General features: G+C 34.3%; 1 protein-coding gene across 5 annotated transcripts in view; it reads left to right on the top strand.

Annotated features, from left to right (window-relative positions):
• COL24A1 (collagen type XXIV alpha 1 chain) overlaps nt 1-26,559 on the top strand; it is a 376,867-nt gene that overhangs the window by 260,084 nt on the left and 90,224 nt on the right. For all 5 annotated transcript variants that reach the window (XR_005195651.1, XM_017499851.2, XM_037728289.1 and 2 more), the window contains 6 exons: nt 869-922; nt 1,487-1,540; nt 2,924-2,977; nt 3,137-3,244; nt 19,543-19,596; nt 21,473-21,580. Coding sequence is in view for 4 of the 5 variants with exons in the window: in XM_017499851.2 (XP_017355340.1) it covers nt 869-922; nt 1,487-1,540; nt 2,924-2,977; nt 3,137-3,244; nt 19,543-19,596; nt 21,473-21,580 (432 nt within the window). In the remaining variant the exon portion in view is untranslated. The remainder of the gene's footprint in view (nt 1-868; nt 923-1,486; nt 1,541-2,923; nt 2,978-3,136; nt 3,245-19,542; nt 19,597-21,472; nt 21,581-26,559) is intronic.

Below are 26,559 nucleotides of genomic sequence, written 5' to 3'. Positions count from 1 at the left end.
TATCCTTTCCTTTTTATCCCTATTGCCGGTGCACTAGCCCCACACTCTTATACCATGTCTCCTCCAACTCCCAATATTCCATCATCTTACTTGCTGCCAGTTTATCTTTTTATATCATTCATTTCCTTTAAATGTTTCAAGAGCTCTCATGGCCTTTAGGATAAAATGCCAATTTCCTAACATGATAAGTAATGGTTTTCATGATCTAATTTCTGCAGACCTGTTCACCTGTGACGCCAATAAAACTCTTCTCCCCAAAGGGAAGGGGGGGCACACATAGCATGCTCACAAATAAAGTAAATATGTCTAGGAGACAAAAGTAGTTGTAACATCAGCAATTGTAGGAACTTTAGGCCTGGAAATAGCCAGAGGTTGCAAGAAGTTACATGTTCTGAAAGTAAAGAAAATTGAAAGCTTCCCAACAAAAATGAACCCACCACGAAAGAAGGCTGGAAAAGAAGCTCAGAGAGAGAGAAAGGGAGAGTTTTATAATATGAAAAAATTAATCTCTTATTTGCATATTTTTTATGAAACCAATAAGAAAAAATGAATTTTTTTAAGGAAGTAGATTCCTAAAGGCACAACAGAAAGGGAAAAGAAGAACAAATCCCTTTGGATGAGGTTTAAAGAATGAGAGAAAGGATTAGAAAAAACAGGTCTTAAAATTCTTAACCTTAAGTGAAGTTGTTTTGACATTTGTACTATTAAAGGGTGTCAGAAACTATCAATTCTTATGCTATGAAGTTTATAAGGGGACAGCAATTATGCCCTTTTGGACACAGATAGCTCACCCTTGAGTTCAGTGTTACCACCATCTTCTTAGGAGATTGTTATTGCCTTTGTAATGTGTCAAATTATTCTCTTGTAGGGACCTCCAGGCATTGAGGGAGAGTCTGGTCTGCAAGGCGAGCCAGGTGCAAAGGTAATCTTCTAAAAAATAAAGAAGAGTCTCTAAACTTTCACTATTGAATCCCCAACATTTGCCATCATTGAATTCCCTACATTTGCCAACTTGAAAGCAGGTGGGAGCCCCCAGATAAAAAACAAGAAGTGTTTTGGAATTTCTATTCCTTATGACAGCAGTCCCCAACCTATTTGGCACCAGGGACCAGTTTCGTGGAAGACAGTTTTTCCACAGATAGTGGCAGAGCAGGAGATTGTTTGGGGATGAAACTGTCCCACCTCGAATCATCAGGCATTAGATTCTTATAAGGAATGATCTAACCCAGATCCCTCGAATGCACAGTTCACAATAGGGTTTGTGCTTCTATGAGAATCTAATGCTGCCACTGATCTGACAGAAGGTGGAGCTCAGGCATTAGTGCTGGCCCACCAGCTGCTCACCTCCTGTTGTGTAGCACAGTTCTTAACAGGCCTTGGACAGGTATCCTCTACAGCTCAGGCACCATGCCTTATCACATGCCCTCCATAATTAGACATGCAGTCTTAGTAGAAAAGAGTTTAATCTTTCCCTTTGTTTATTCAGGGAGATACTGGACCTGCAGGCAGTGTTGGAGGAACTGGGGAACCAGGGTTATGGGTGAGTACCCTTTGGAAACCTTTTTAATACACTAACTTGCTTCTTTCAGAGACTCAAAACTTATTTGTCTAAGTACTTTAAAAAATAGCAGAATAAACCTTTCTGATACATTATAGAAAATGTTTGGTTTTATTTCATAATTTCAAATGCTGCATGCCAAACCTTGTCCCTATTCTAATTCAGTGGCATTTAGAATTAACCTCGTATCTCCTTTTCTCAAAATCAGGTATACTCTGTAGAACCCTTGCCAAAAATGCAAGGTCACAGTGATTGTCACTAATGTTAGCATTAAGAAGAAATTAATAAATACCAGTGATCAACTCTCAGGATAGTTCCTGACCTAACAAGACAGATAAAAGATTGAAATATAACTTATGGATTTAATTTAGTCTAAAAAACCCAAACCTTTTAGCACAGTGGTTAGGTGGAGAAAAAAAACACTTTAATAAAAAATAAGAAAAATAAAAAATGAAAAATAAACTTATAATCATGCAAAGCTAACAAGATGCAAGGACGTAATTGTAAATTATTGCAATTAGATAGCTTTGAGAAGTTATGCTAATATAGACAGGCTTTATTTTGAGCTGTGGTAAGGAGTTTTTTCCTAAGGTAATTTTAAGAGACATTTGTTCACTAAAAGGCAAAGTAGGGAGATAGGTTTTGTATCTGGCTTTTTCCTTTTTACTTTCTTTTTTTGTGTATGTGGGATGGGGTGATTGGGAGGTGAGGATAATAGAAATGTCAATGACAGTAAAGATGGAGCAACTATAAATAAGTACTAATTAATTTACTTTTAAATAATTTCAGTATCAAGAGAGCCAGTCTTACTTTAATAGCTTCATAAAGAATGGCTCTACATTTCTGCAAGTTCCATATCTAAAAAACAACTAATTAATGTACCAGAGCGTTAATCTTTATCTCTCTAGTGAAAGGGAGAAAATACAGAAACTCTAAAAATCTGGTAGAGTGGTCATAACTGAATCAAGTTATATTAACCTATGTAAATTCAATACAGCAAAGTACCATAACTTTATGACATGCAGTATTTACATTTCTTGAACTCAGAAACACAAGCCTAGCTGTATAAAACTCTAGAGCTACCAAATGGATATATATCACCTTTAATTATCTAAAATTTTTTAATATTCTGGGATCATTTTATATTTGAATTTACAAAACTCTGAATCATGAAATCACCTTCAGAGCTATCTAAGGCAAGCTAAATCATGCTCATTATACTGTCAAATTCTCTTTAGAAATAAAGTAGTAGAAATAAATGAACACAAATTTGCTATTTTCCATACATGCTACAGGCTAAAAATAAAATAAGATAAATTATATAGCAAAAAAAAATTTAATTATAGTGTTTCTGCTACAAAACAGGGTGAGCCAGGAGCTCCTGGAGAAGAAGGTCTCCAAGGAAAAGATGGGTTAAAGGTAAGTTATACTTTTGACATTATATATAAAATAGATGTTTGGTAAAATCTTTAAAATATTAGACATCATTATTTTTGTGTGCCAAACAAAAACCTGCTTATTGTGTAGCATAATTATTTTACTGCATTCCTTTATGAAAATTTTTTTATTGCATTACAGGGAGTTCCAGGAGGAAGGGGAATTCCTGGAGAGAATGGAGAAAAAGGAGAGATGGGCTTACCAGGAATTATAGGGCCCTTGGGTAGATCAGGCCAAATGGGCCTTCCGGTAAGTACTGCTGTGTTCATTCTCAAATACTAAGTGAATTCACTGCCTGTATGTGTACACAAGCACACACCTACACACACTCTGACCTCCTTATATATCCAGTGGGTAATTGTATATGTGGAACTGTGGCTTGAGAGAGGACAAGTCAAGAACTGGTTATCAGCCCTCCTAAGATTCAAAGAGGAAAGATACTTTTTCCATAAGCCATGGAACTTTTGTCATAAAGTATTTATAAAGCAATCTTTTATGTTGTCTCAAACTTAGTTTTATAAAATATTTTGGATCTTTATTCATATAACTGACATTATGGAGTAATATCCCAAGGATGAAACAAGAAATTCTTTGCAAGCATAATATGAGCTATCATATCTGATCCTAAATTTTGGTATTACTTCAAGGGAAATTCTAAACATTGTGTTGAACAAATTCTCTTACCTCAAGGCAAATGGAAGATGTGAATAAATAATGAGATTTGCGGCTTAGCAAGATGGCTCACACCTGTAATCTCAGCACTTTGAGAAGCCAAGGCAGGTAGATCACCTGAGGTCAGGAGTTTGAGACCAGCCTGGCCAATATGATGAAACCCCTGCTTCACTATAAATACAAAAATTAGCCAGGCACCATGGTGTGCAACTGTAATCCCAGCTACTTGGGAGGCTGAGGCAGGAGAATTGCTTGAACCTGGAAGGCAGAGGTTGTAGTGAGCCAAGATCGTGCCACTGCACTCCAGCCTGGGAGACAGAGTGAGACTCCATCTCAAAAAAAAAAAAAAAAAAAAAAAAAAATATATATATATATATATATATATATATACACACACACATACATGGAGAGAGAGAGAGAGAGAGAGAAAATAGCATCTTTTTTGCTTAAATGCTTAATTTATATTTGTTATGTTCTTCCAGATATAGCCTCTCTGGTCATTCTGCTGTTTCATCTGACTGTTCACTTTTTCTTATATCCTATCTTTAAACATGGATTATCCTCAAAGTTATTGTCTTTACTTCTTTAAATGTTCATGACTTTGGAGATATTCTCCTATCTTGGAAGTCTTCCCTTTTGATGCTACCAGAAAATGGATTCTCTTTCCTCTGGACTCTGGCAGTTTTATTCTGCCTTTTGAAGATTGCAACATTTAAGCATATGGGTCTTTTCGCCAAGAGGAAACAGAGTTCTTCAAAACCAGATGCTGTGTCTTTACTCCTTTCCATAAACCACAGTACTCTGTGCACCAGTATTTCCACATGGGGGCTAGTAAAGACTGAGGAACTAATTAGAAGTAAACTGATCATACGGGTAGACTGGAAGACAAAGTAGTGGTTTACAGAGTTTATAGTTTTCAGCTTTTTTTCTGTCCTTCTCTTTTCCTTTGGTTTCTAACCTGAAGATGACTGAATGGGCCCTGTCCCAGTGAGCTCAGTTAGGTTTGTAAGACTAAGAGGAGAGCTCTGTCTGGAAGAATACAACAAATATCGTAAATGAAACACAAACTACCTGTCTTAACCATTCACATTTATCAATGACTATAATTTCTTTAGCAGCAATTAAACTAATATTATAACACATCTACCCCAAAATAATAGCAAAATAACATTTGAAGAATGAAGATAAACCAGAAGTATCAGATATTTTTGAGCACTGGCAAATGGAATCTCTTTTCTCTTCAGTTTTATTATAGTGGGTGCCCATTTCTTCTCTGTCCTGCCCTCTCAGTCCTGGAGAACTGTGGTGGGTGTTCCACCACAGCAAATACAAAATATTTAGAAGTTCTTCCAAAAATTATCTTCCGTTTTTTTTTTTTTTTTTTTTTGAGACGGAATCTCACTCTGTTGCCCAGGCTGGAGTGCAATGGCATGAGCTAAGTTCACTGCAACCTCTGCCTCCTGGGTTCAAGTGATTCTCCTGCCTCAGCCTCCCGAGTAGCTGGGACTACAATTGCATGCCACCATACCAGGCTAATTTTTGTATTTTTAGTAGAGATGGGGTTTTACATGTTGGCCAGGCTGGTCTTAAACTCCTGACCACTTTGTCCAAAGTGCTAAGATTACCATGCCCAGCCCCCACAATTATCTTAAACATCATTAGTCCAAACACTAAACAATGTAATTTCACTTATATATCATCATAGAATCCTCCCAAGAGCCCATAGTTGTTGTTATTCCCTATTTTACAACTGGGAAAAAAAACTTTAAAAAAGCTAAGAGATTTGTACAAGATAATATAGCAGATGGCACCTGCTTTAAAATAATAAAGAAATAAACAAATTATTAATAAAGAATTTTTTTTACACAGAGTCTCACTCTGTCACCCAGGCTGGAGTGCAGTGGCATGATCTTGGCTCACTGCAACCTCTGCCTCCCGAGTTCAAGTGATTCTCCTACCTCAGCCTCCCAAGTAGCTGGGCGTACAGGTACCCACCACCACACCCACCTAATTTTTGTATTTTTAGTAGAGATGGGGTTTCACCATATTGTCCAGGCTGGTCTCAAACCCCTGAACTCAAGTGTTCCCCCCGCTTTGGCATCCCAAAGTGCTGGGATTATAGACGTGAGCTACTACACCACCTGGGCAATAAAGAAATTTCTTTATAATTTCTCTATTTTCTGGCCTTGTATCTCTAAGCCTCCCTTGCCCATGTGGTAACCAGCTTTGGCCGTATATTTTGCCTTTCTAGAGTTCTTAATAATTTTCATCTTTGTTAGAAGACTCACCCTTCTTCCATTAGCATCAGGCCTGGACTCACAGAGAAACCAAGTAACAAATGCCAAGAAAGTGTGATTATCTTCCTGATAACTCTTGTCAAATTTGTTTTTATGTTAAAAAACCATCAACAGTTATGCATACTTTAGCATGTATTTCTTAAAAAACCAACTGGCATAGTTCCCTAGCAGAATCCTAAGAGTTCATAGGAAGGGAAAAAAACAAAAAGAAAAGGGAAGGTCTGAACGTATACCATAGGCTAACACATCAAGGAATCCCGAAGAGGAATGATACAGTATGACAGCTGGTGATGGGCAGAGCAGTGATGAAAAAGGGGCTCAAAACAAGGCATGGAAAAATGATAAACACAGGTTTCTTCTGCTTCATAGTGTTTCCCAGGAAAAATCATGCCTTGTACACATTTTTGGTGCCTTTTTTTAGTAACACCACATGTGTGTGTTTTTTATTCTTTTTGTTGTTCTCCTTGGAATTTTAAATGGTTTTCAGCTTATAAACACAGTAAAAATACCATGGCATATTTTTTCAAAAGAGTTTTGCGATCCAGGGAACTATTGCTTAATCAGACAGCCTGATGCTGGATTTATTTTTGCACTTTAAAAATTCTTCCTTAGGCAGTGTCACAAAGATGCTACCTTGGATTCATACAAAGCAAACAAGAAAGAGAGTAAGAAAAAGAAATAAAACCTTTTTTTTTTTTTCAAGAAAAGAAAAGATCTTACCTCCTAGAAGATTGAGGAATGAGATCTGGATTGAAAAATAAAGCAAGGGAAGCATCAGTGTGAATTCCAAATCCAGGAGTTAGATTTCTTTAAACAGAAAAAAAAATTGTATATTTTATGCTTGAATCTTGTGCTAAAATGTTCAGTTGCCTAAATACATAACTGTGTGAGAAAAGAATTGGGAAGCATCTGAAAAGAAACATCTGCCTGACTTATGGTCTGTTATCTATGCTAAAAAATCTACCACTGTGTTATCTAAGATCTGAACAGATGTGCAACCATAAACTCCTAAGTTGGATGTATTCATATGAAATTGTCCTGTTTTTTATGTTTAGGACAAAATTTGGTTGGATTTATTGAAATGTAGTTTTACTGTCTGTTTAAGGTGGTGTGATATTAGGTAGAGGTGACTATCTTAAGAGAAGATAAAAGGAAATAAAGTGCCCTTCTCAAATAAGTTTTTTAAATAAGATCTTAAAAGTGAAGTCATAAGATGAGAAGAATATCAATAGTTAGAAAAGAATGATAAGATATACCTGTCTCTTATTTCTAACAGTTTCCTTGGAAATAATCAGTTGGGTTAATGGCATTAAATGACATCCTGGAGTAAATGGTTATCTAAATCTTTATCATCGGAATGGTTTCTGTGACTCTGGTGTTAAGCTTGTTTATTCTGAACAGCCTAACACCATTTTGTAACATACATTATAAAGCAACACAAATAGCAAGCCTTGCACTGACCACTGTGTCCCTGATATCCCACTATACATTGTTGAGTGAGTCATTCTTTGGTTTATATATTCACACATGATACAAAATAAAGGGGTTGGCGCTATGCAGAACTTCCCGAGATGGTTGTGTCAGGAGGGATGCTCAGTTAGCAGGGCCCTGTTTTTTCTATTCCTTTATCAGTCAGGAAAGAACCTTGTATGTCTTTTTAACATAGATTTTCTTTGGAAGTAAAAATTCCATGGCTTTTTAAAAAGCATTATCTTACACTTTCTAAATTTTTATTCAGCCTTACAGACTGTGATTTTATAAAATGTTTTTGTTCATTCATGAATTTGGTAAAGTTTTTGAGTACCTTCTATGAGCCAAGAACTCTACTAAACATTTGGGATACAGTGGGGAACAAGACTGCCAAGTTTCCTGATCCTCAGATGTTATAATCTAATGAAGAAGACTGACAGATTAAAAGATCATTGCAATGCCTGTAATCCTAGTACTTCGGGAGGCCTAGGTGGGCAGATCACGAGGTCAATAGATTGAGACCATCCTGGCCAACATGGTGAAACAACGTCTCTACTAAAACACAAAAATTAGTTGGGTGTGGTGGCACACGCCAGTAGTCCCAGCTACTCGGGAGGCTGAGGCAGGAGAATTGCATGAACCCAAGAGGTGGAAGTAGCAGTGAGCCCAGATTGTGCCACTGCACTCTAGCCTGGCGCCTGGCGACAAAGCAAGACTCTGTCTCAAAAAAAAAAAAAAAAATCATTACAGATTGTGATAATGCAATAATGGAAATAAACATAATAATGAAAGAGAATAACTTATGGGTTGAAAAGCCAACTAGTTAGAGAACATAGTTTAGCTAGGGTAGTGAGAGAAGTCTTCTCTGGATAGGGGACAATTACATTGAGACCTAAAGAATAAAAAGGAGCCTATCATGCAAAGAACTGTGGGAGGATCCTTCAAGATAGATAAAGCAGCAAGGGCTGAGACAGAGAGGTGAGAATGAGCTAAGTATTTTTAGAAAACTAAATGAAAGCTATTATAGCTGCAGCATATTAAATAGTGAAAAGTTGTTTGAGATGAGCTTGAAGAAATAGGTAGGGAGTAGATCATGAAGGACTTTTTAAGCCATAAGAAATTTGAGTTTTATTCAAAGTGTGGTTATTGTCTATCTCAAGAAATAAAGCAAATTACAGGAAAAGAACAAAATAAATTTCATTTAGGAAAGCACATCGTATGCCAAAACAATTCAGTGAGAGAAAGAATTGTCTTTTCACCAAATAGTGCTGGAACAACTGGATAGCCACATGCAAAAGAGTAAGTTGAACCCTTCCTTATACTACAGAAAAAAAATGAATTCAAAATGAGTCATAGGCCTAAATGTAAAAGCTAAAACGGTAAACGTCTTAGAAGAAAACATAGGCATACATCTTCTACGATAAATTGAGCTTCATTAAAATTAAAATTTTTTGATTCAAAGGACGTAATCAAGAAGGTAAAAGGTCAACTCACATAATGGGAGAAATACTTGAAAATATCATATATGATAAGGGACTTGTGTGAAGAATATATTAACAGTCTGATAATAAGATCATTAACATAAATGAAAAATTGACAGACTTAAATCTCTCCAAAGAAGATATACAAATGGCTAATAAGTACATGAAAAGATGCTCAATATCATTGCAAATATCAGAAAAATGCAAATCAAAACTGCAATGAGATACTACTTCATACCTACTAGAGTAGTTAGTGTTCATGAGGATATAGAGAAATTGGAACCCTTATACATTGCTGATAAGATATAAAACCTGCAGTTTCTTTGTAAACCAGTTTGGCATTTCCACAAAATGTCAAACATGGACTTACCTTATGACCCAGCAGTTCCATTTCTAGGTATATATGTCCAAGAGAGTTGCATTCAAACAAAAACTTCTATGTGAATTTTCACAGCACATGGTTTGTAATAGCTAAAAAGTAGAAGCCCAAATGGGTAACACCTGATGAATTAATAAATAACATGTTAAATATTGTTTGACAATAAAAAGGAATGGTGTATAAGTACATAGTACAACATTGATAAACCTTAAAAACAGTATGCTAAATGAAAGAAGCAATTCACAAGAAATCACATATTGTACTTTTATATGAAATGTCCTAAATTGGCAAACCTATACATACAGAAAGTGGATTAGCGATTGCCTAGAGCTAGAGAGGTTAGGAAGAAATGGGGAATGACTTCTTATGACTATGAGATTTTGGGGGGGAGTGATGAAAATGTTCTAAAATTGATTTTGGTGATAGTTGCATGACTATGTGAATATGTTAAAAATAATTGAATTGTGCACATTAAATGGGCACATAATTCATATACATGATATGTGGATATCATGTATGAATATACATGTATCATGTAGCTGTCACATATGTAAGTGTAAATTATTCCTCAGTAAAGCTGTTTTAAAAAACGGATATAATGTGATACTTCTGAGACAAAACAGCTACTTTCACAGAGTCTAGAATAGGGAATCCCAATTGGTTCCTCTATTTCGTCAGTAAGCAGCATCAAGCTGACTATTCTCAATCAACAGGACATAGATAAATGACATACACAAATTGTATAAAATAGCATTTTTTAAAGAGATGGGATTCTTGCTAGGTTGCCCAGGCTAGACTTAAACTCCTGGGCTTAAGGAATTCTCCTGCCTCAGCCTCCCAAGTAGCTAGGACTATAGACACACACCAAAAAAATAGTGTTCTTATTTCTATAATTATTGAATAAATCCTACACTGTAAAAAGAAAAAGTTGCTATTTTTCCTATATGCCCTGCAAGCCTCTAGATACACAAATGGGTTGCGGTGGGTAGCGTTAACTTTTAAAAGCCAACATTTTGGAGCAAAATATTACTTATACATTTCAGGGAAAGCACTAAAATAAACCAATCTACCAGCAGTAAATATTGACATCTCCCCCCAAAACTATAATAACAACATATCCTTGAAGAGAAAAATAGTGAACAAATACTCAGGGGAGACCTTTCTGATTATAATAGCAACAAAATACAATATGGAATAAGACAACCCCTTTTCTCACACATAATGGGTTCTTTATGTGTAGAAATTTACTGTGCAAAAGTTCCTAATAGATTCATATACATTGTTCCCTAAAAGCTAAAAAAAAATTAGAAAAATCTCACTATACTTTACCTTTTATTCACAAACCTTGGTTTTACTTTCAATATTTAGTGCATGTTCTTTAAAATGTTATTTTCTTACCAGTGAATACCTAATAGATTAGCTTACTGTCTAATTAGGGTTAATTATTTTCATCTTTAGGCATACATTCTGTCATTCATTTATTCATTCATTAAATGTTTATTAAGCCAAACGCAATTATGAATGTTAATGTTACAGTGGTGAACAAAACAGACAAGGTTCATGCTGTCATAATGAAATTTATCAGAATCTATATTCTAATGTGGGAAGACAATGTAAGCATGAATGATAATTTTGGTAGTGATAAATGCTGTGAAGGAAATAAAAGATTGGGTGCAGTGGTTCATGCCTATTATCCCAGCACTTTGGAAAGCTGAGACAGGAGGATTACTTGAGCCCTGGAGTTCAAAACCAGCCTGAGCAACATAAAGAGACCCCTATATCCACCAAAACTTTTTAAAATTTTGTTGGTATGGTGGCTTACACCTGTGGTCCCTGCTGCTTGAGAGGCTGGCGTTGGAGGATCTGCTTGAGACTACTGGGAGGTCAGGGCTGCAGTAAGCCATGATCACAGAGAAAGATGGATGGATGGATGGATGGATGGATGGATGAGTGGGTAGAAGGAAGGAAGGAAAGAAGAAAGGAAGGAGGAGGGAGGGAAGGAGGGAGGGATGGAGGGAGGGAAAGGAAGGGAGGGAGGGAAAGAAAAAGGAAGGAAGGAAAGGAGAAAGAAAGGGAGAGAAAGAAAAAAGAGAAAGGAGAGAGAAAAAGAGAAAAAGAAGAAAAAGAGGAAGGAAGGAAGGGGAAGGGAAGAAAGGAAAGAACGGGAAAGAAGAGAAAAGAGAAGAAAACAAAGAAAGGAGAGAGAAAGAAAAAAGAAAATATGTTGTTGGGATGTGGAGTGACTAGGTAAAGGGGCGGCCTACTTAGGGTGGTCACAGAAGTACTATCTGACACTGCATTGAGCCAGACACCTAAGCATGGAGAAAGCCAGCTATGTGATTATCTGAGGAAAAGAGATTTCTAAGCAGTGGGAATATCTAAATACCTAATGCAAAGGCCCTAAGAGAGAAGGGATCTTGATCTATTTTTAAAAAGAGAAAAGAAAAAAATGGAAAAAATCCCTATATCTGGAGTATAGTAAATAATTGGAAAACATGATGCCAGAGAAATGTAGGAGCCAGATCATAAGGTATTATAGACCATGATAAGAGGTTTGGCGATTATTCTCATTGCAATGGACAGTCATTTGGAAGGTTTTGAACTGGGAGAAGGGTGTGATTAAAATGGCTAGTGATTATTTGGGCTTTTGTGAAGAAGAGGATTATGGGGGGTAAAAGTGGACCAAATTACTTAGAAAGCTTTGGCAGTAGTATAGATGAAAAATGATGGCAGCTTGGAATATGAGAAAAGACAGTATAAATGAATAATTATCAGATTCAAGACATATTTTAAAAGCATAGCTGACTGAATTTGCTCCTGGTTTAGATTTTGAGATGATAGGATAAAGTAATAAATAACAAACCCTATTTTAGCCTAGGTAACTGAGTGGATGATCATGTCATTAAATGAGTAACAGAGCGACAAATTTGTACTTTGAGATGTACAAATATATAACTGCTTTATTTCTGGCTCATCTGGTTTTCCTCGCAAGCTCCTACTTACTGATTAGTGGAATGCAGTGGGGGCAGGGGAAATGGCAGCAGGCAAAAAGAAAATTTAAAATCTGATTTAGTTGAACGCTTAAACTTACTCTAATCATATAAAGTTGTTTCTTCAGGTGCACAGCCTATCAACATGCTTAGTCTCACAAACATATCCGTCCTTGACCTCTCTCTTTTACTCCTTTCCAACAATTGAGTCTGTGTATCTTGTGACCAAGGATGAGGATGCTCTGAATATTGGTGCAGGTGTTGTTCATGCTCATTGGACATGGTAATCTTCCCTCAGTACCTACCTTGCCGGTTTCTGGTGATGATGTTTGCGTCTAGTAATTTTCTTTTTTTTTTTTTTTGGAGAAGAGGATTCCCTTGCTGAACTGGCCTCATGTCAGGTCCCACTAATTGCTATAGATATCTCTGAGGTCTGCTGTAGTTCTTATTCAGTACTAGTCAAGGAAACCTGCTTCTCAGCCCTTATTGTAGTGCTGCATATTCCTAGAGTAGTGATCACTCCATCCCTGCCACAAATTCACCAGCTGTTTATGAGTTGCCATCTATATCATATAGGAATTGAAAAGTAGCTCAGGAAATTTAAGCACATGGTCTTCCTCATTTTGACTTGATTGAATAGCCATATTGATAGGGCTGCATATCAGATGATATCTATATAAGATACCTTTCCAAATTCCAAAAAAGTAGTTGGGAACAAAGATCTCTCTCTGACAAAACTCAAAAAAGGGAAAATATTTCTCTCTCTCTCTCCTCCTTTGCCTTCCCACATTCTCTTGTAGCCAAAACAATCAAAAACCTCTATGTTTCTCTTTGCTTTCCCTATGTCATATCCTCATCCTTCTATCATCAAGTAAAAGCCTTATAGTAATACATGGAAAGTGTCTTCTCTATCAAAGGACAGCTTTGTGTGACAGGTATTCCAGATTCAACTTGTGAAATGTGAAAAATTGGAAACAAAAAAATAGGAACATCTTCTTTTAAGGCATTCAGGCTTTGGGCATACAGACACCTGAGGCTGAATAGGCAAAGTCCTCATATTCCAAGAGGCAAGAAAGAAAACCATTTTACTCTTTTTCAAATTATTGCCTCATTATAGTGAAGGTGGAGAAGAGTAGAAGGAAAGCATTTTAGGGATAGAAAGACGGATTTTGAGACTTTGGTTTTGGACCATGAAGTTTAAGATACCTAATTGAAATGCAAAGAGCTCTCATTAGGTAGAGTAATAAGAGGGTCAGTGATACAGTGAGAATAGGTGATACAACTGAGGAATCCTTAGAATACAGGTCTCTCAAAACCATACCATTAAATGTAAATGAATCAGTCTGCTTCTGAAAGACTTTTGAGTGCACAATGAAGTTAAGGCAGAAATCAAGGAATTCTTTGAAACTAATGAAAACAATGATACAACATACAAGAATCTCTGGGACACAGCTAAAGCAATGTTAAGAGCAAAGTTTAAAGAACTAAATACCTACATTAAAAAGTTAGAAAAATATCTAATTAACAGTATAACATCACACCTAGAAGAACTAGAAAAATGGGAGCGAAACAACCCCAAAGCTGAAATAACCAAAATCAGAGCTGAACTGAACAAAATGGAGATGAGAATAAAACATACAAAAGATTGACAAAACTAAAACTTCATTTATTGAAAGAATAAATAAGATTTATAGACCACAAGCTAGAATAATAAAGAAAAAAGGGGAGATGATCCAAATAAACAAAATTGGAAATGACAAAGGGGACATTATCATTAATGCCACAGAAATACAAAAAAACCCTCAAAGATTATTATGAACACCTCTCTGCCACAAACTAGAAAACCTAGAAAAAAAATTAATAAATTCCTGGAAATATACAACCTCCCAAGATTGAACCAGAAATAAACTGAAACTCTGAACAGACCAATAATGAATTCTGAAATTGAATCAGTAATATAAAAACCTACCAATCAGAGAAATTCCAGGACCAGACAGATTGACAGCTGAATTCTAACAGAGACGTAAAAAAGAGTTCGTATAAGTCCTACTGAAATCATTCCAAAAAACTGAGTTGGAGGGATTCCTCCCTAACTCATTGTATGAGGTCATCATCATTCTGATACACAACAAAAAAGAACACTTCAGGCCAATATCCCTGTTGAACATAGATGCAAACATTTATAACAAAATACTAGCAAACTCAATTTAACAGCACATCAAAAAGCAAATCTATCACAAACAAGTAGGCTTTATTCCTGGGATGTAAGGTTGGTTCAACATATGCAAATCAATAAACGTGATTAATCACAAAATAGAACTAAAAACAAGAAACATATGATTATCTCAATAGGTAGAGAAAAAGCTTTTGATAAAATTCGATATGTCTTCATGTTAACCCTCAACAAACTTGACCTTGAAAGTACATACCTCAAAATAATATAAATATATAATATTTATAATATAAATTATATATATATATATAACCTAGGAATACAGTTAACCAGGGAGGTGAAAGATCTCTACAATGAGAATTAGAAGACACTGCTGAAAGAAATCAGAGACAGAACGAACAAATGTAAAAACATTCTATGCTCATGGGTAGGAAGAATCAATATTGTTAAAATGGCCATACTTTCCAAAGTGATTTAAAGACTCAATGCCATTTCTACCAAATTACCAAGAACGTTTTTCACAGAACTAGCAAAAGCCATTCTAAATATATATATAAAACCTAGGAATACAGTTAACCAGGGAGGTGAAAGATCTCTACAATGAGAATTAGAAGACACTCCTGAAAGAAATCAGAGACAGCACGAACAAATGTAAAAACATTCTATGCTCATGGGTAGGAAGAATCAATATTGTTAAAATGGCCATACTTTCCAAAGTGATTTAAAGACTCAATGCCATTTGTTGCATCCAACAAAGATCTAATATCCGGAATCTATAAAGACCTTAAATCAATAAGCGAAAAACAAACAACTCCATTAAAAATGGGTAAAGGGCTTGAACATACACTTCTCAGAAGACATACATGTGACCATCAAGTATATGAAAAAATGCTCGGTGTCACTAATCATTAGGGAAGTGCAAATCAAAACCACAATGAGATACCACCTCACACCAGTCAAAATGGCTGTTATTAAAAAGTCAAAAAATAACTGATACTGGTGAGGTTGCAGAGAAAAGCAAACACACTGCCTGTGGGAATGTGAATTAGCTCAGCCACTGTGGAAAATAGTCTAGAGATTTCTCAAAGGATTTAGAAAGAGCTACCATTCAACCCAGCAATCCTATTACTGGGTATATACCCAAAGGAATATAACCCATTCTTCCATAAAGACGCATGCACATTTATGTTCATTGCAGCACCATTCACAATAGCAAAGACATGGGATCAACCTAAATCTCCATCAACAGTGGACTGGATGAAGAATATGTGGTATGTATACACCATGGAATCCTATGCAGTCATAAAAAAGAACAAGATCATGTCCTTAACAGCAACATGGTTGCAGCTGGAGGCCATTATCCTAAGCAAATTAATGCAGGAACAGAAAACCAAATACCACAAGTTCTCACTTATAAGTTGGAGCTAAACCTTGAGTACACATGGACACAAAGAAGGGAACAATAAACATCAGGGCCTACTTGAGAGTGAAGGGTGGGAGGAAGGTGAAGATTGAAAAACTGCCTATTCAGTTTTATGCTGCTTACCTAGGTGACAAAATTATCTGTACACCAAGTCCGTGTAACACATAATATACCCACATAACAAACCTGCACATTTACCCCTTGAACCTAAAATAAAAGTTAGACAGAAAAAAAAAAATAATACTCTGGTTTCTGTGGCATGTGACTGTACTTCCAGTAACTCGAGACTGAGGTGACTGGATTGCTTGATCCTAGGAGTTCAAGTCCTGCCTGGGCAACATAGCAAGACAGTGTTTCTAAAATAAATAAAAGTAATATTTGAAAATAGATTCCATTGTTTTTCACCAACAATGAGCAATTAGATATTTTGCAATGCAATTTCCAACACAATTAGCCACAAAATTAAGTACCTCGCAATACATCTAAACAAAATATTTGTAAAAATTATATTCATGATAGGAAAACTCAATAATATAAAATTATCAATCTTCCCCTAAATTAGTCAATACATTTAATATAATTTCAGTCAAAATCCTGATGGGATTTTAATAAAACTTGATTGATAAGAAGTGTTTTTAAAATTTGCATGGAAAATCAAAGGGCCAATATTAAGACAATTTTAAAGAATAAGTTGTGCAGAGGTCGGATGGTTGTGGAGGAGGTGGGAGGAAGAACTTGACCTATCTGATATAACTCATTATTGAAGCTAGAGTAATTAAGTTAGTGGCATATTCATTCACAAATAAACAAACCAATGGAAATTGAAGATAAGGTAGAATCAGATATATTTTGAAACTTGATTTTTGATAAATTTATTGTGCACTACAGATCTATAAGGAAATGATGAACTATTAATAAATGGTACAACTGGTTATCCAAATGGAAAAAAAAATGCTCTCCCTCACACAAATGCACACATGCATGCACACACACAAACACATAACCTGCGAAATTAAATTCCAATTTGATTAAAGGCTTAACTGTTAAAATCAAAATCTTAAAACTTTAGGAGACCATTTAAGATAATATTTTATGATCTTATAAGGAAAGGGGAAGCAGTAAAGATTTCTTAAGACAAAACACTAGAAAAGAAACAGAGAAAAATGATCACTTTGACTGCATTAAAATTGCAAACGTGTTAGTCCAAAGTCATAAGAAACAAGGTGAGAAAATAAGATACAGGCTGGGAAAAGAGATATGTGATATATAGAATGAACAAAATGTAAGTATGTATAAAAATGCATACAAATAACTCAATAAGGACAGCCCAGTAGAATAATGGGCACAAGATAGGAACCAGAAATTCACATGTAGATATAGATGTCTAATAACTTTATGAGTATCTATTCATTTTTCCATAATAATCAATAATATAAATTGAAATGATAAATAACATCCTGCACCCATTTTAAGTCTCATACAATCAAGCATTGTAGGAAATAAGGAGTAAGTGGAACTCTTAAACACTGCCATTGAGAATGTAAATTGGCAAATCACTTTGGAGAACAATTTGACAAACATCTGATGATATGCTTGAAGATGTATATATCCTATAACCCAGCAATTCAATTTTAGTACATACTCTATAAAAACTCTTGACATGAGCACGTAGAGACATGTACAGGGTGTTTATTCCAACATTGTCTGTAATAGCAAAAGAAAGCCACCAAAACAACCAACAGGAAAAATGCATAAATAAGTTGTGGTTTGATAATAACATGGAATCCTGTAGCAGTTAAAAAAAAATGAATTAAAGACACAGTAATTTGAAAACCAAAATGTGTGAAAAAGAAGTTTCAGGAGGACACACAAAGCATGATACTGCTTTTTTAAAATTTTAAAAGATGCAAAATAACTACATATTGCTTGGGGATACGAATGGAACAAAATAAGAAATGTGTGGGAACAATAAAATTCAAGATAATGGTTGCACCTGAGTAGGGAAGAAGGGTGATGTGTTTGGAAAAGTATATGTTTAATGTGGTGCTTCAATTATATATATGTATACATATACACACACTCACACACACACACACACACACACACACATATAGGTGATATTTCTTAAAGTAGTTGGTAGGTAAATGGGCTTTCATTGTACTTTTTAACATCTTTACATGTACTTAAATACTGTGTAATACACTTTTAGTAAACAGCAGAGGCTAATAACGACTAACATTTTTAAGCTCTTTATTACTCCTTTCTAAACTTTACATGCAGTAAGATATTTACTCTTAATAAGTCTTTGTAAAGGTTTTCTTATACCTCTTTTATTTAATAGGAATCTGAGGCCTTTACAAATTAAATAATCTACCTATGGCCATATAGCTGTTAGGTGCCAGAGACAGAATATGAAATGGGAGCAGTCTGACTTTTAAAAGCCCACACCTTTAATCTCTATGAAGTTTAATCAGCCTCTTTTTAAAAGGCCTCCTTAACTTCAAAGAAATCCTCAGGCTAGTGCAACTACCATTTCTACCTCTGGATGCAGCTATAACTACAGCAATAGAGCACAACAGCTTTGGACTCTAAATTCAGTGGTTTTCTGAGACTAGAAGAACATTTGCTCAGGAGCATAGTGTATGAGTCATTTCCTTAGGTATCTGTTTATTCGTTCAACAAATATTTATCTAGAGCCTACATAGCACAGTGGTAAACCACAAGTTATTTCTTGTCTACATCATTTTTGCAATTTGCCAAGATTTTGGGACACAAATTTGAGATTTCCATTTTCATTTCCAGCAAATGCAGGGAATGTTGTGATTAATAACCATTTTAGAACTTGCAATCTGGCTTACTGTGGAACTCACTTAAGTCTGACCATTGTTTACCTGAAATTTCTTATGGTGCCCCACTTTTTACTTTAAAAAAAAAAAGTGTATATTGAAAACTTTTAAACTACTTTTAGCTAAACAAAGGACAAACAAATGAAAAATTATTTTTAAGTTTTATATGACTACCTCCTTTTTCTCTCCATATTTCCTTCTTTTTTTTTTTTCACAGATCAAAGAATATCTCTTTAACTTTCTACTCCAGTGAGATTTTGAGATTTCCCTTGACCCTATATTAGATATATTGAAATTTTCCTTGACCATGTACTAGATGTATTTTATACTCTGTACTTTGTTTTGTATGTGTGTGGAGACTTCCTCGGATAGGCAGCAGTCCTGTACTTTCCACAAGATGCTGAGCTCCCAGTAGCTGATAGAAATGCTGAAATGGATGCATTTGGGTTTATGTTTTTTATTTCTATAAACATTTTTTTACAGCCTTTGACATAGAAGTCATGAGTTAACTTTAATTTCATTCTTTCTAATTAAAATGGGTATATTGAATCTGAGTAATATTCCACCTAGAATAATGAACAGTGTAATTTTGTCTGTCTTGGCCAGCTTGTGTGTGTGAACTTTATACCTAGTAACAGCTGTACCTCTAAGTCATTGTGACCTCTTTTTAAATGATTACACAAACCTAGTAATGTGAAAAGTAACCCTCATTTTTACTTCTTGTCTAATCCAGTGATTATCTGATAGAAGTATTCAAATACTTCATCTCATCTTTTCTTTAACCGTTTATTTCTTTTTTTATATTGAATATTTTAGGGGCCTGAAGGAATTGTGGGGATTCCAGGGCAAAGAGGTCGTCCAGGGAAAAAGGTAATTTTTTACACCTTTTTATAAAGGTTTTCTTTCTTCTGATGTGCCTAGCACTCCATAGACTGCTCTAATGTTTTTATTTGTACTAGATAGTAAAGTATTAAAGAATTATAAATGTCGCTTTAAAAGATACATTTTTATAAATTAATATTTAATTTCAGTTAGGAGTACTTATTATCTTGATTATTTGAAGGCAAATTTTCCATTTTGTAGTTTGTAAAAAAAATCTTGGCTTTTTCTTCTTTCCCTTATGTGCCAAAAATTCTTTTAGTAGACCATGGGCAAGAAGAAAGATAAAAGGAAAATACTATACCATTTGTGCTATTCAATAGCAACTTTAGTAAAGTATTTGAGACAAAAGAATGTAACTATAATTATTTGTTGTTAATGTGTTTTTCTAAGTTGATTTTATTTTTTCCATGTGTTAAGAACTACAAGAATATTTTTACTTGCTTACTTTATATTTTACTAAAACATAGTTGTATTTATGATTTATATTTATAAATTTACATTTCTATAAATGTGGAATCAATAATCTATTCAAATGTTGATGAAACCTAGGAATGGTTTTCCCTTTGGACTGTGACAGTTTAGAATTATTTATTATAATTAACTTCAAATCACACCATAATTTGATTTCAAGAATCCAATTCCAGCATTTCTGCTAACATATGCCTAGTCAGTCTTTTTCAGAATTTTTAGACAGTCGATGGGGAATAAATAATAAAGAGAAGTGAATGAGGTAACATTTAGTTGCCATGCTTATTCATTTAAAATAATTCCAATATTGAAGTTTCTTTCATCCCACATAGTATTATGTCTAAAATCAACATTAGTAGTGAGACAGTGCAAGTCTTTGTATAATAACAATCTGCACCTCTGGAAAAATAAAATAAATCCTTTTAACTGTTATGAATCCCCAAAATTTCCTGACCAACTGTGTTCACAGTAGTTTTTCTTTGTGTCTTCTTGTTTATCAATAATAGAATAGGTTGGTTCTCACTTAAGAAAATGAAGAATAATGCAACGTTGTTTAAGAGCGCTATATTTTGGTGCTCAAGAGGGGTCAGTTTGTTGGCCGGGAGCAGTGGCTCACGCCTGTAATCCTAGCACTTTGGGAGGCCGAAGTGGTTGGATTGTTTGAGGTCAGGAGTTCGAGACCAGCCTGGCCAACTTGGTAAAACTCTGTCTCTACTAAAAATACAAAACTTAGCCAGGCATGGTGATGGGCTCCTGTAATCCCAGTTACTTGGGAGGCTGAGGCAGGAGAATCTCTTGAACCTGGGATGCAGAGGTTGTAGTAAACCAAGATCACACCACTGCATTCCAGCCTGGGCAATAAAGTGAGTCAGTTTCTCTAATAGAAAGCAGAAGATAATTAGTTTTCAGAAAGATGTAAAATGATATAAAAATGTTACCGATTTTTCAAGGCATACTCCAAGCCAATGAGTGATGATCCTGAATGTACAGAACTGTACACTTGAGCTCTTTTTGTATTTGGACAGACTTGCATAGAAATTCTCTATAGAAACAGACATTTCAAAGAGCTTATGTTTTCTTATAGTAACAGTACATACATGCATACTTACATACGTATATAGCAAAATTCAAAATTAAAAATGGTTATTTGGAACTCAACATGAGCACCAGATACCCCCTGCTTGTTTGGTCAAAATTATTTTTTTAATCCTTTTCCAAAATTACTTTTATTTTTAAAGTAACTTATGTGGTGATGGTCTGTTATTATTGTTAGTGGTGGTCTGTAATATTGTTAACTAAATATTCCTCAGGAGCTGTTCAGGAATATCATATAGTTAATTAATATAAGTATAAACTTTTTTTTCTTACTTGTCTCTCTTACTAATGTCATTCACAGGGTGATAAGGGACAAGTAGGACCCGTGGGAGAAGTTGGAAGCAAAGGTTTCCCTGGAAAAATTGGGAAAAGTGGTCCTAAGGGTGCCAGAGGAACAAGAGGTGCTCTGGTCAGTATTTGATTTGCTTCCAGAACTGAGTCACTGTGGATGGGAAAGAAATGTATCCATGCCCTTAAAGTTTCATCCCTTGATTAGCTTTACAGAAAAGCCAATAGTTCCATTGAAAATAATCTACCTCCATGGGATGTGGAGAATTGTAAGCATTCCACAGTACTTAAATGGCTTAGTGGTTTCTGGACATGACAAGAAGAGGGAAAAAAAAAAAAAACTGAAAATGGAAATAAAATATGAAATGAGGTTTTAAAAAATAAGACTATAACTCCTAACCGAAGTAGGAAATTTTATATGGCCAGCTCTTAAAATTGGGATTTAATATCTGTATAAAACTATGCCGTCATGGTTGACAAATTGCTTTGAAAATTAGGTTTACTTGAAATGGATTTTCTTTCTCTGGTTGGAAACAAACCTGCTTTATCTGGATATTATTTTTCTAACCAATTGTAATAAATCTAATATCTAATTCTATCTTTAATCTTAGGAACTTTGTATGATGTTAGGAACAAGTATAGCATGATACTTGTGAACTCATATATTATCAAAATTATATTGTGAATATATTTAGACCTGTTCAGAAAGTCACAGCATGAAAGAGATGTAAAATATTTAAAAGATTATCTAATTGAGTCTTCTGTTTCATAAGCTTTTTTACAAAATACCTGTGTATTTCCAGGTAGTGTAGTCTCCATTTAAGTGTCACAAATGCTAGGCTTTTCACTATAAAGCTTCTTAGATATCATTGCATAATCCATTTGTTGTCTGAGGTAAGTTTGCTTCAGGCTCATTTTCAGTATTCCATTCCTTACTGTGATCTAGGCCTTTCTTACTTTCTTTTATTTAAATTACTAGTATTTCTCTGTCTTTCACCTGTGTGTAGGTTGATAAGTTCCCAACCTACCTTCCCAAGAGGTTTCACCAAATTTACATTCCCATCATCAACATTTCATATTACTTCTGTTGATGTTTGCCAATTTGATAAGTGAAAATTTGTATCTTATTTTTCTTTCTATTTACACTTTCCCAGTTGCACTAATTCTTATGAAAGTTGCCTATTCATATATACTGCACATCGATTTGTTGTCTTTTTCTTATTGATTTGCAGTCACTCCTTAGATGCTTAAAATATTTATATAATTTTATTAAATATGTTACAAAATATATTACAAATGTTTTTTTCTTTCTGTAATTTATCTTTTAATTTTATATATCTTTTGCTGTATAGAACATGTTAATTTTTATATAATCAGACTCGTCAGTCTTTTCCCTTATAGTTTCTGTGTTTTATTCTATTAGAAATGCCTTCTCTACCTAAAGTATATAAGAATATTCTTCCATATTGTTCTAATACTTTTATAACTTTATTTTTACTCTTAAGTCTTAAAGATGTATAGAGATTTTCTTGGTTTTTGTGTTTTTGTTTTTTTGGTTTTTTGGTATATGAGGTGTAGAAGACTAATTTTATTTTTTCCAAACTGATAGACAGTTGTCCCAATTCCATTTATTGAGTGGCCAGTCTGTTTTCTGCTTTTTTGAAATGCTATTGTTACCATAATCTGAATTCTCAAATATTTATTCGTCTGTTTTTATTCTGTTTTATTTTTATTTTATTTTATTTCCAAACTGATAGACAGTTGTCCCAATTCCATTTATTGAGTGGCCAGTCTGTTTTCTGCTTTTTTGAAATGCTATCGTTACCATAATCTGAATTCTCAAATATTTATTCGTCTGTTTTTATTCTGTTTTATTCTCTGAATCTGGTAGTCGATTTCTGGGTCAATACAACACTATTTTACTTACTATACTATTGTGATATCTTCTGTTAGGGAAAATACTTAATAACTCGTCTTACAAAATAGTTTGATTCTTGCTATGACTTCCTCTCATGTGAACTTTCAATTTTCTGCAATGCTGAATCTTTCTATAAACACCGTATGTCTTTTTATTTACTCATATCTGCTTACATATTCTTCAGTAAAATATTTCCCTTATCTCTGTTCTTTAATCTGTCTTGTTAGGTTTATTCTTAGGTTTTGTTTTTTGTTTTTTGTTTTGTTTTGCTTTGCTTTGCTTTTGAGTTTTATTGTCAGTGTCAATGTAATCCTGTCTCTGTCACATTAACTTAGTGATGCTGTTGGTACTATTACATTTTGACCTTAGAGCCTCTTTAAGGAATGTAGAAGATTCTCATTGATTCTTTAGGTAATTAATATTGCCTCCCCTTATTTGCTTCCCTGAATTACTACGTTGATTAGAACTTCTACTATAGCAGTGAATAGAAGTTATGATGAGGAAAACCTTGTCTTGTGGGCCCGTCTTTAGTGAAAATGCTTATAATGTCAAGTGTTGTTTACAATTGCTTTTTAGACATACCATTTATTTGTTTAAAGAAATTTCTTTTTATTCTTTTTTTTTTTTATTTTATGGAGTTTTTGCTCTTATTGCCCAGGCTGTAGTGCAATGGTGTGATCTTGGCTCACCACGACATCCGCCTCCCAGGTTCAAGTGATTCTCCTGCCTCAGCCTCCTGAATAGCTGGGATTACAGGCATGCGCCACCACGCCCAGCTAATTTTGTATTTTTAGTCGAGATGGGGTTTCTCCATGTTGGTCAGGCTAGTCTCGACCTCCCCATCTCAGGCGATCTGCTTGTCTTGACCTTCCAAAGTTCTGGGATTACAGGTGTGAGCCACCACACCTGGCCCTCTTTTCATTCTTAAATGAGAGTTTTGACAAACAGTAGATGATGAATTTTATTAAATACTTTTACAACATTTGTTTAGATAATCCCATGCTTTCTCTCCTTTGTTTGTAAATATAAGAAAATTCATTAGTAGATTTCCAAAAGTTGAACCAATCATGAGTTTCTAGGATAAATTTTACTTAGGTATAGTTATATTATTCTTTTAAAGCAAATGGATTCAATTTTTTAACATTTTATTTAAGAGTTTTATTTTAGCATATTGCATTTAGTTTATCTTAAAAATTTTGCATTTGTATTTGTAAGCAAAATAGACCTATGGGCTTTTATTTTTTTAATGTATACTATCCTTATTGGATTTAGGTATAAGTGTTACACAAGTCATATAAAATGGGTTGGTAAATTTTTCATATTTTTCTGTGCTCTGTAATAGTATGGAACATAGATATTTTCTGTTCTTCAAAGGTTTTATAAAACTTGCTGTTAAAACAACCTGAGCCTAATGTTATTTTATTAGCAGTAGATCTTTGGCTTTCTTTTCAAATTTTGTACCTTCTTGAATTTTGAAATTTTTAAAAAAATTGTTTTATCTAAATTTTCATATTTAGTAAGTGAAATTTGAAATTACCATTTTCTTATAATTAAAATTTCCTTTCTGTGGTTATGTCCTTTTTTCTAATGTTGTTTTATTGTGTCTACTCTTTTCCGTGATCAGATTTTCCAAATATTTTGCTATTTTATTAGTCAGTTCAAAGTGTCTACTTTGTTTTTCACTCAACTTTTTTTAAATGGTTTTCTGTTTCACTAATTTATGCTTTAATATTAATCTTTTCTTGAATTAAATGTCTGGCCCATTTATTTAATAAATGTGTTAAGAAGCTACCTGTTTTCTTTTGAGTGCTACTTTGGCCATACTTCCATATTTTTATGTTTGTGTTTTTACCATCATTTGCTTATAAATAGCTTGCAATTTTAGATTTTATTTTCTCCTGAAGAAGAGTTATCTTAAAGGATCTTTCTTTTTAAGTAGATTTTTTAATTTTTATCGCTCATTTTTAATTACGTTGCATTATAGCAACAGGATGTGACCTATATGATATCTGCTTTGAGGAAACTTAGTAAAATTTTATTTGAGGCCTACTATACTCAAGTTTTGTCAAAAGATTATGCATTCCTTTTTTTCTCTTCTTTTCTTTCTTTCTTTTTTGGGGGTGGCTAAAAAACAGTTCTAAGTATTTCTGTTAAATAGTTAGCTAAGTTACTTAAATCCTTATAGCTTTCTTACTGTTTTTTTCTTGCTATTCGATTCATTGATTTCTGAAAACAGTTTTTAAGGTCTGCCCGTCATATTTTCTCTTATTTTCACTTATTTTTGGGAGGTTACATATTTTGCATATATATCTTAGATACATTAAGGTTCATTTTTTCTTTTTTGAATTGCACATTTTATTACTTGTCATATTGGCTCCACGAGTCACTTGGAATCAGCAGCAGTCTTTAGCACTGCCTGCTTTTTGGGCAACATTTTCTACACTCATTCACCTATCCTCTAAGCAAATGCTGCCATCAGTTATCCAGCACAAGTAGAAGAATAGGAATACCTGACTGTTTTCCCCAATTAGTCACCTGAGCCTATCCTGCCCCTTCCATGTCTTGACTTCAGCATTTGAAATTTCCTTAAGACTGTCTGCACATCTGCAACAATTTTTTTCTTTGTGTATTTTCAGCCCTAGTTTTCTTCCTCAGATTACAAAATTTTGGTCCAATAATGACGTTTACTTATTTTCCAGTGTTGTTACCACAAATAAATAGCTTTTTTTCTCTCTCTCTCTTTTAGTTGGATGGGATTATTAAAACAAGCATATGTCATTCAGCCATCTTGAGCTAATGAATACTGAGTAGTTACATTCTAGTCTAGGTTATTTACCTAGGTAGTGGCTGAATTCTTATTAATGTTTTAAAATTAATTTTGTGCAATTTCTTTTTTAGACTGAAGCTTGTTCTTAATTTACTGATCAACTATTAACCGTTGATCAGTAAATTAAGACTCATTTACTAATCAATGAAAATTAAGACTCATTTACTGATCAGTGAAACCAACTATTAACCATTGATCAGTCTTAATTTACTGATCAATGGTTAATTGTTGCAATGTTAACTTTTTAGAACTGGGACTTTAAAGAAATCATCAAATATAGTGAAACCATATGATTAAAAGGGAAATACTGTATATAAAGAATCCAGTGACTTGGTTCTAGTGTGATATTTGGCAA

This window comes from Cebus imitator, unplaced genomic scaffold (assembly GCF_001604975.1).
Source record: "Cebus imitator isolate Cc_AM_T3 unplaced genomic scaffold, Cebus_imitator-1.0 Scaffold261, whole genome shotgun sequence".
NCBI lineage: Eukaryota > Metazoa > Chordata > Mammalia > Primates > Cebidae > Cebus > Cebus imitator.
This window is presented reverse-complemented; position numbering and strand designations above follow the sequence as displayed.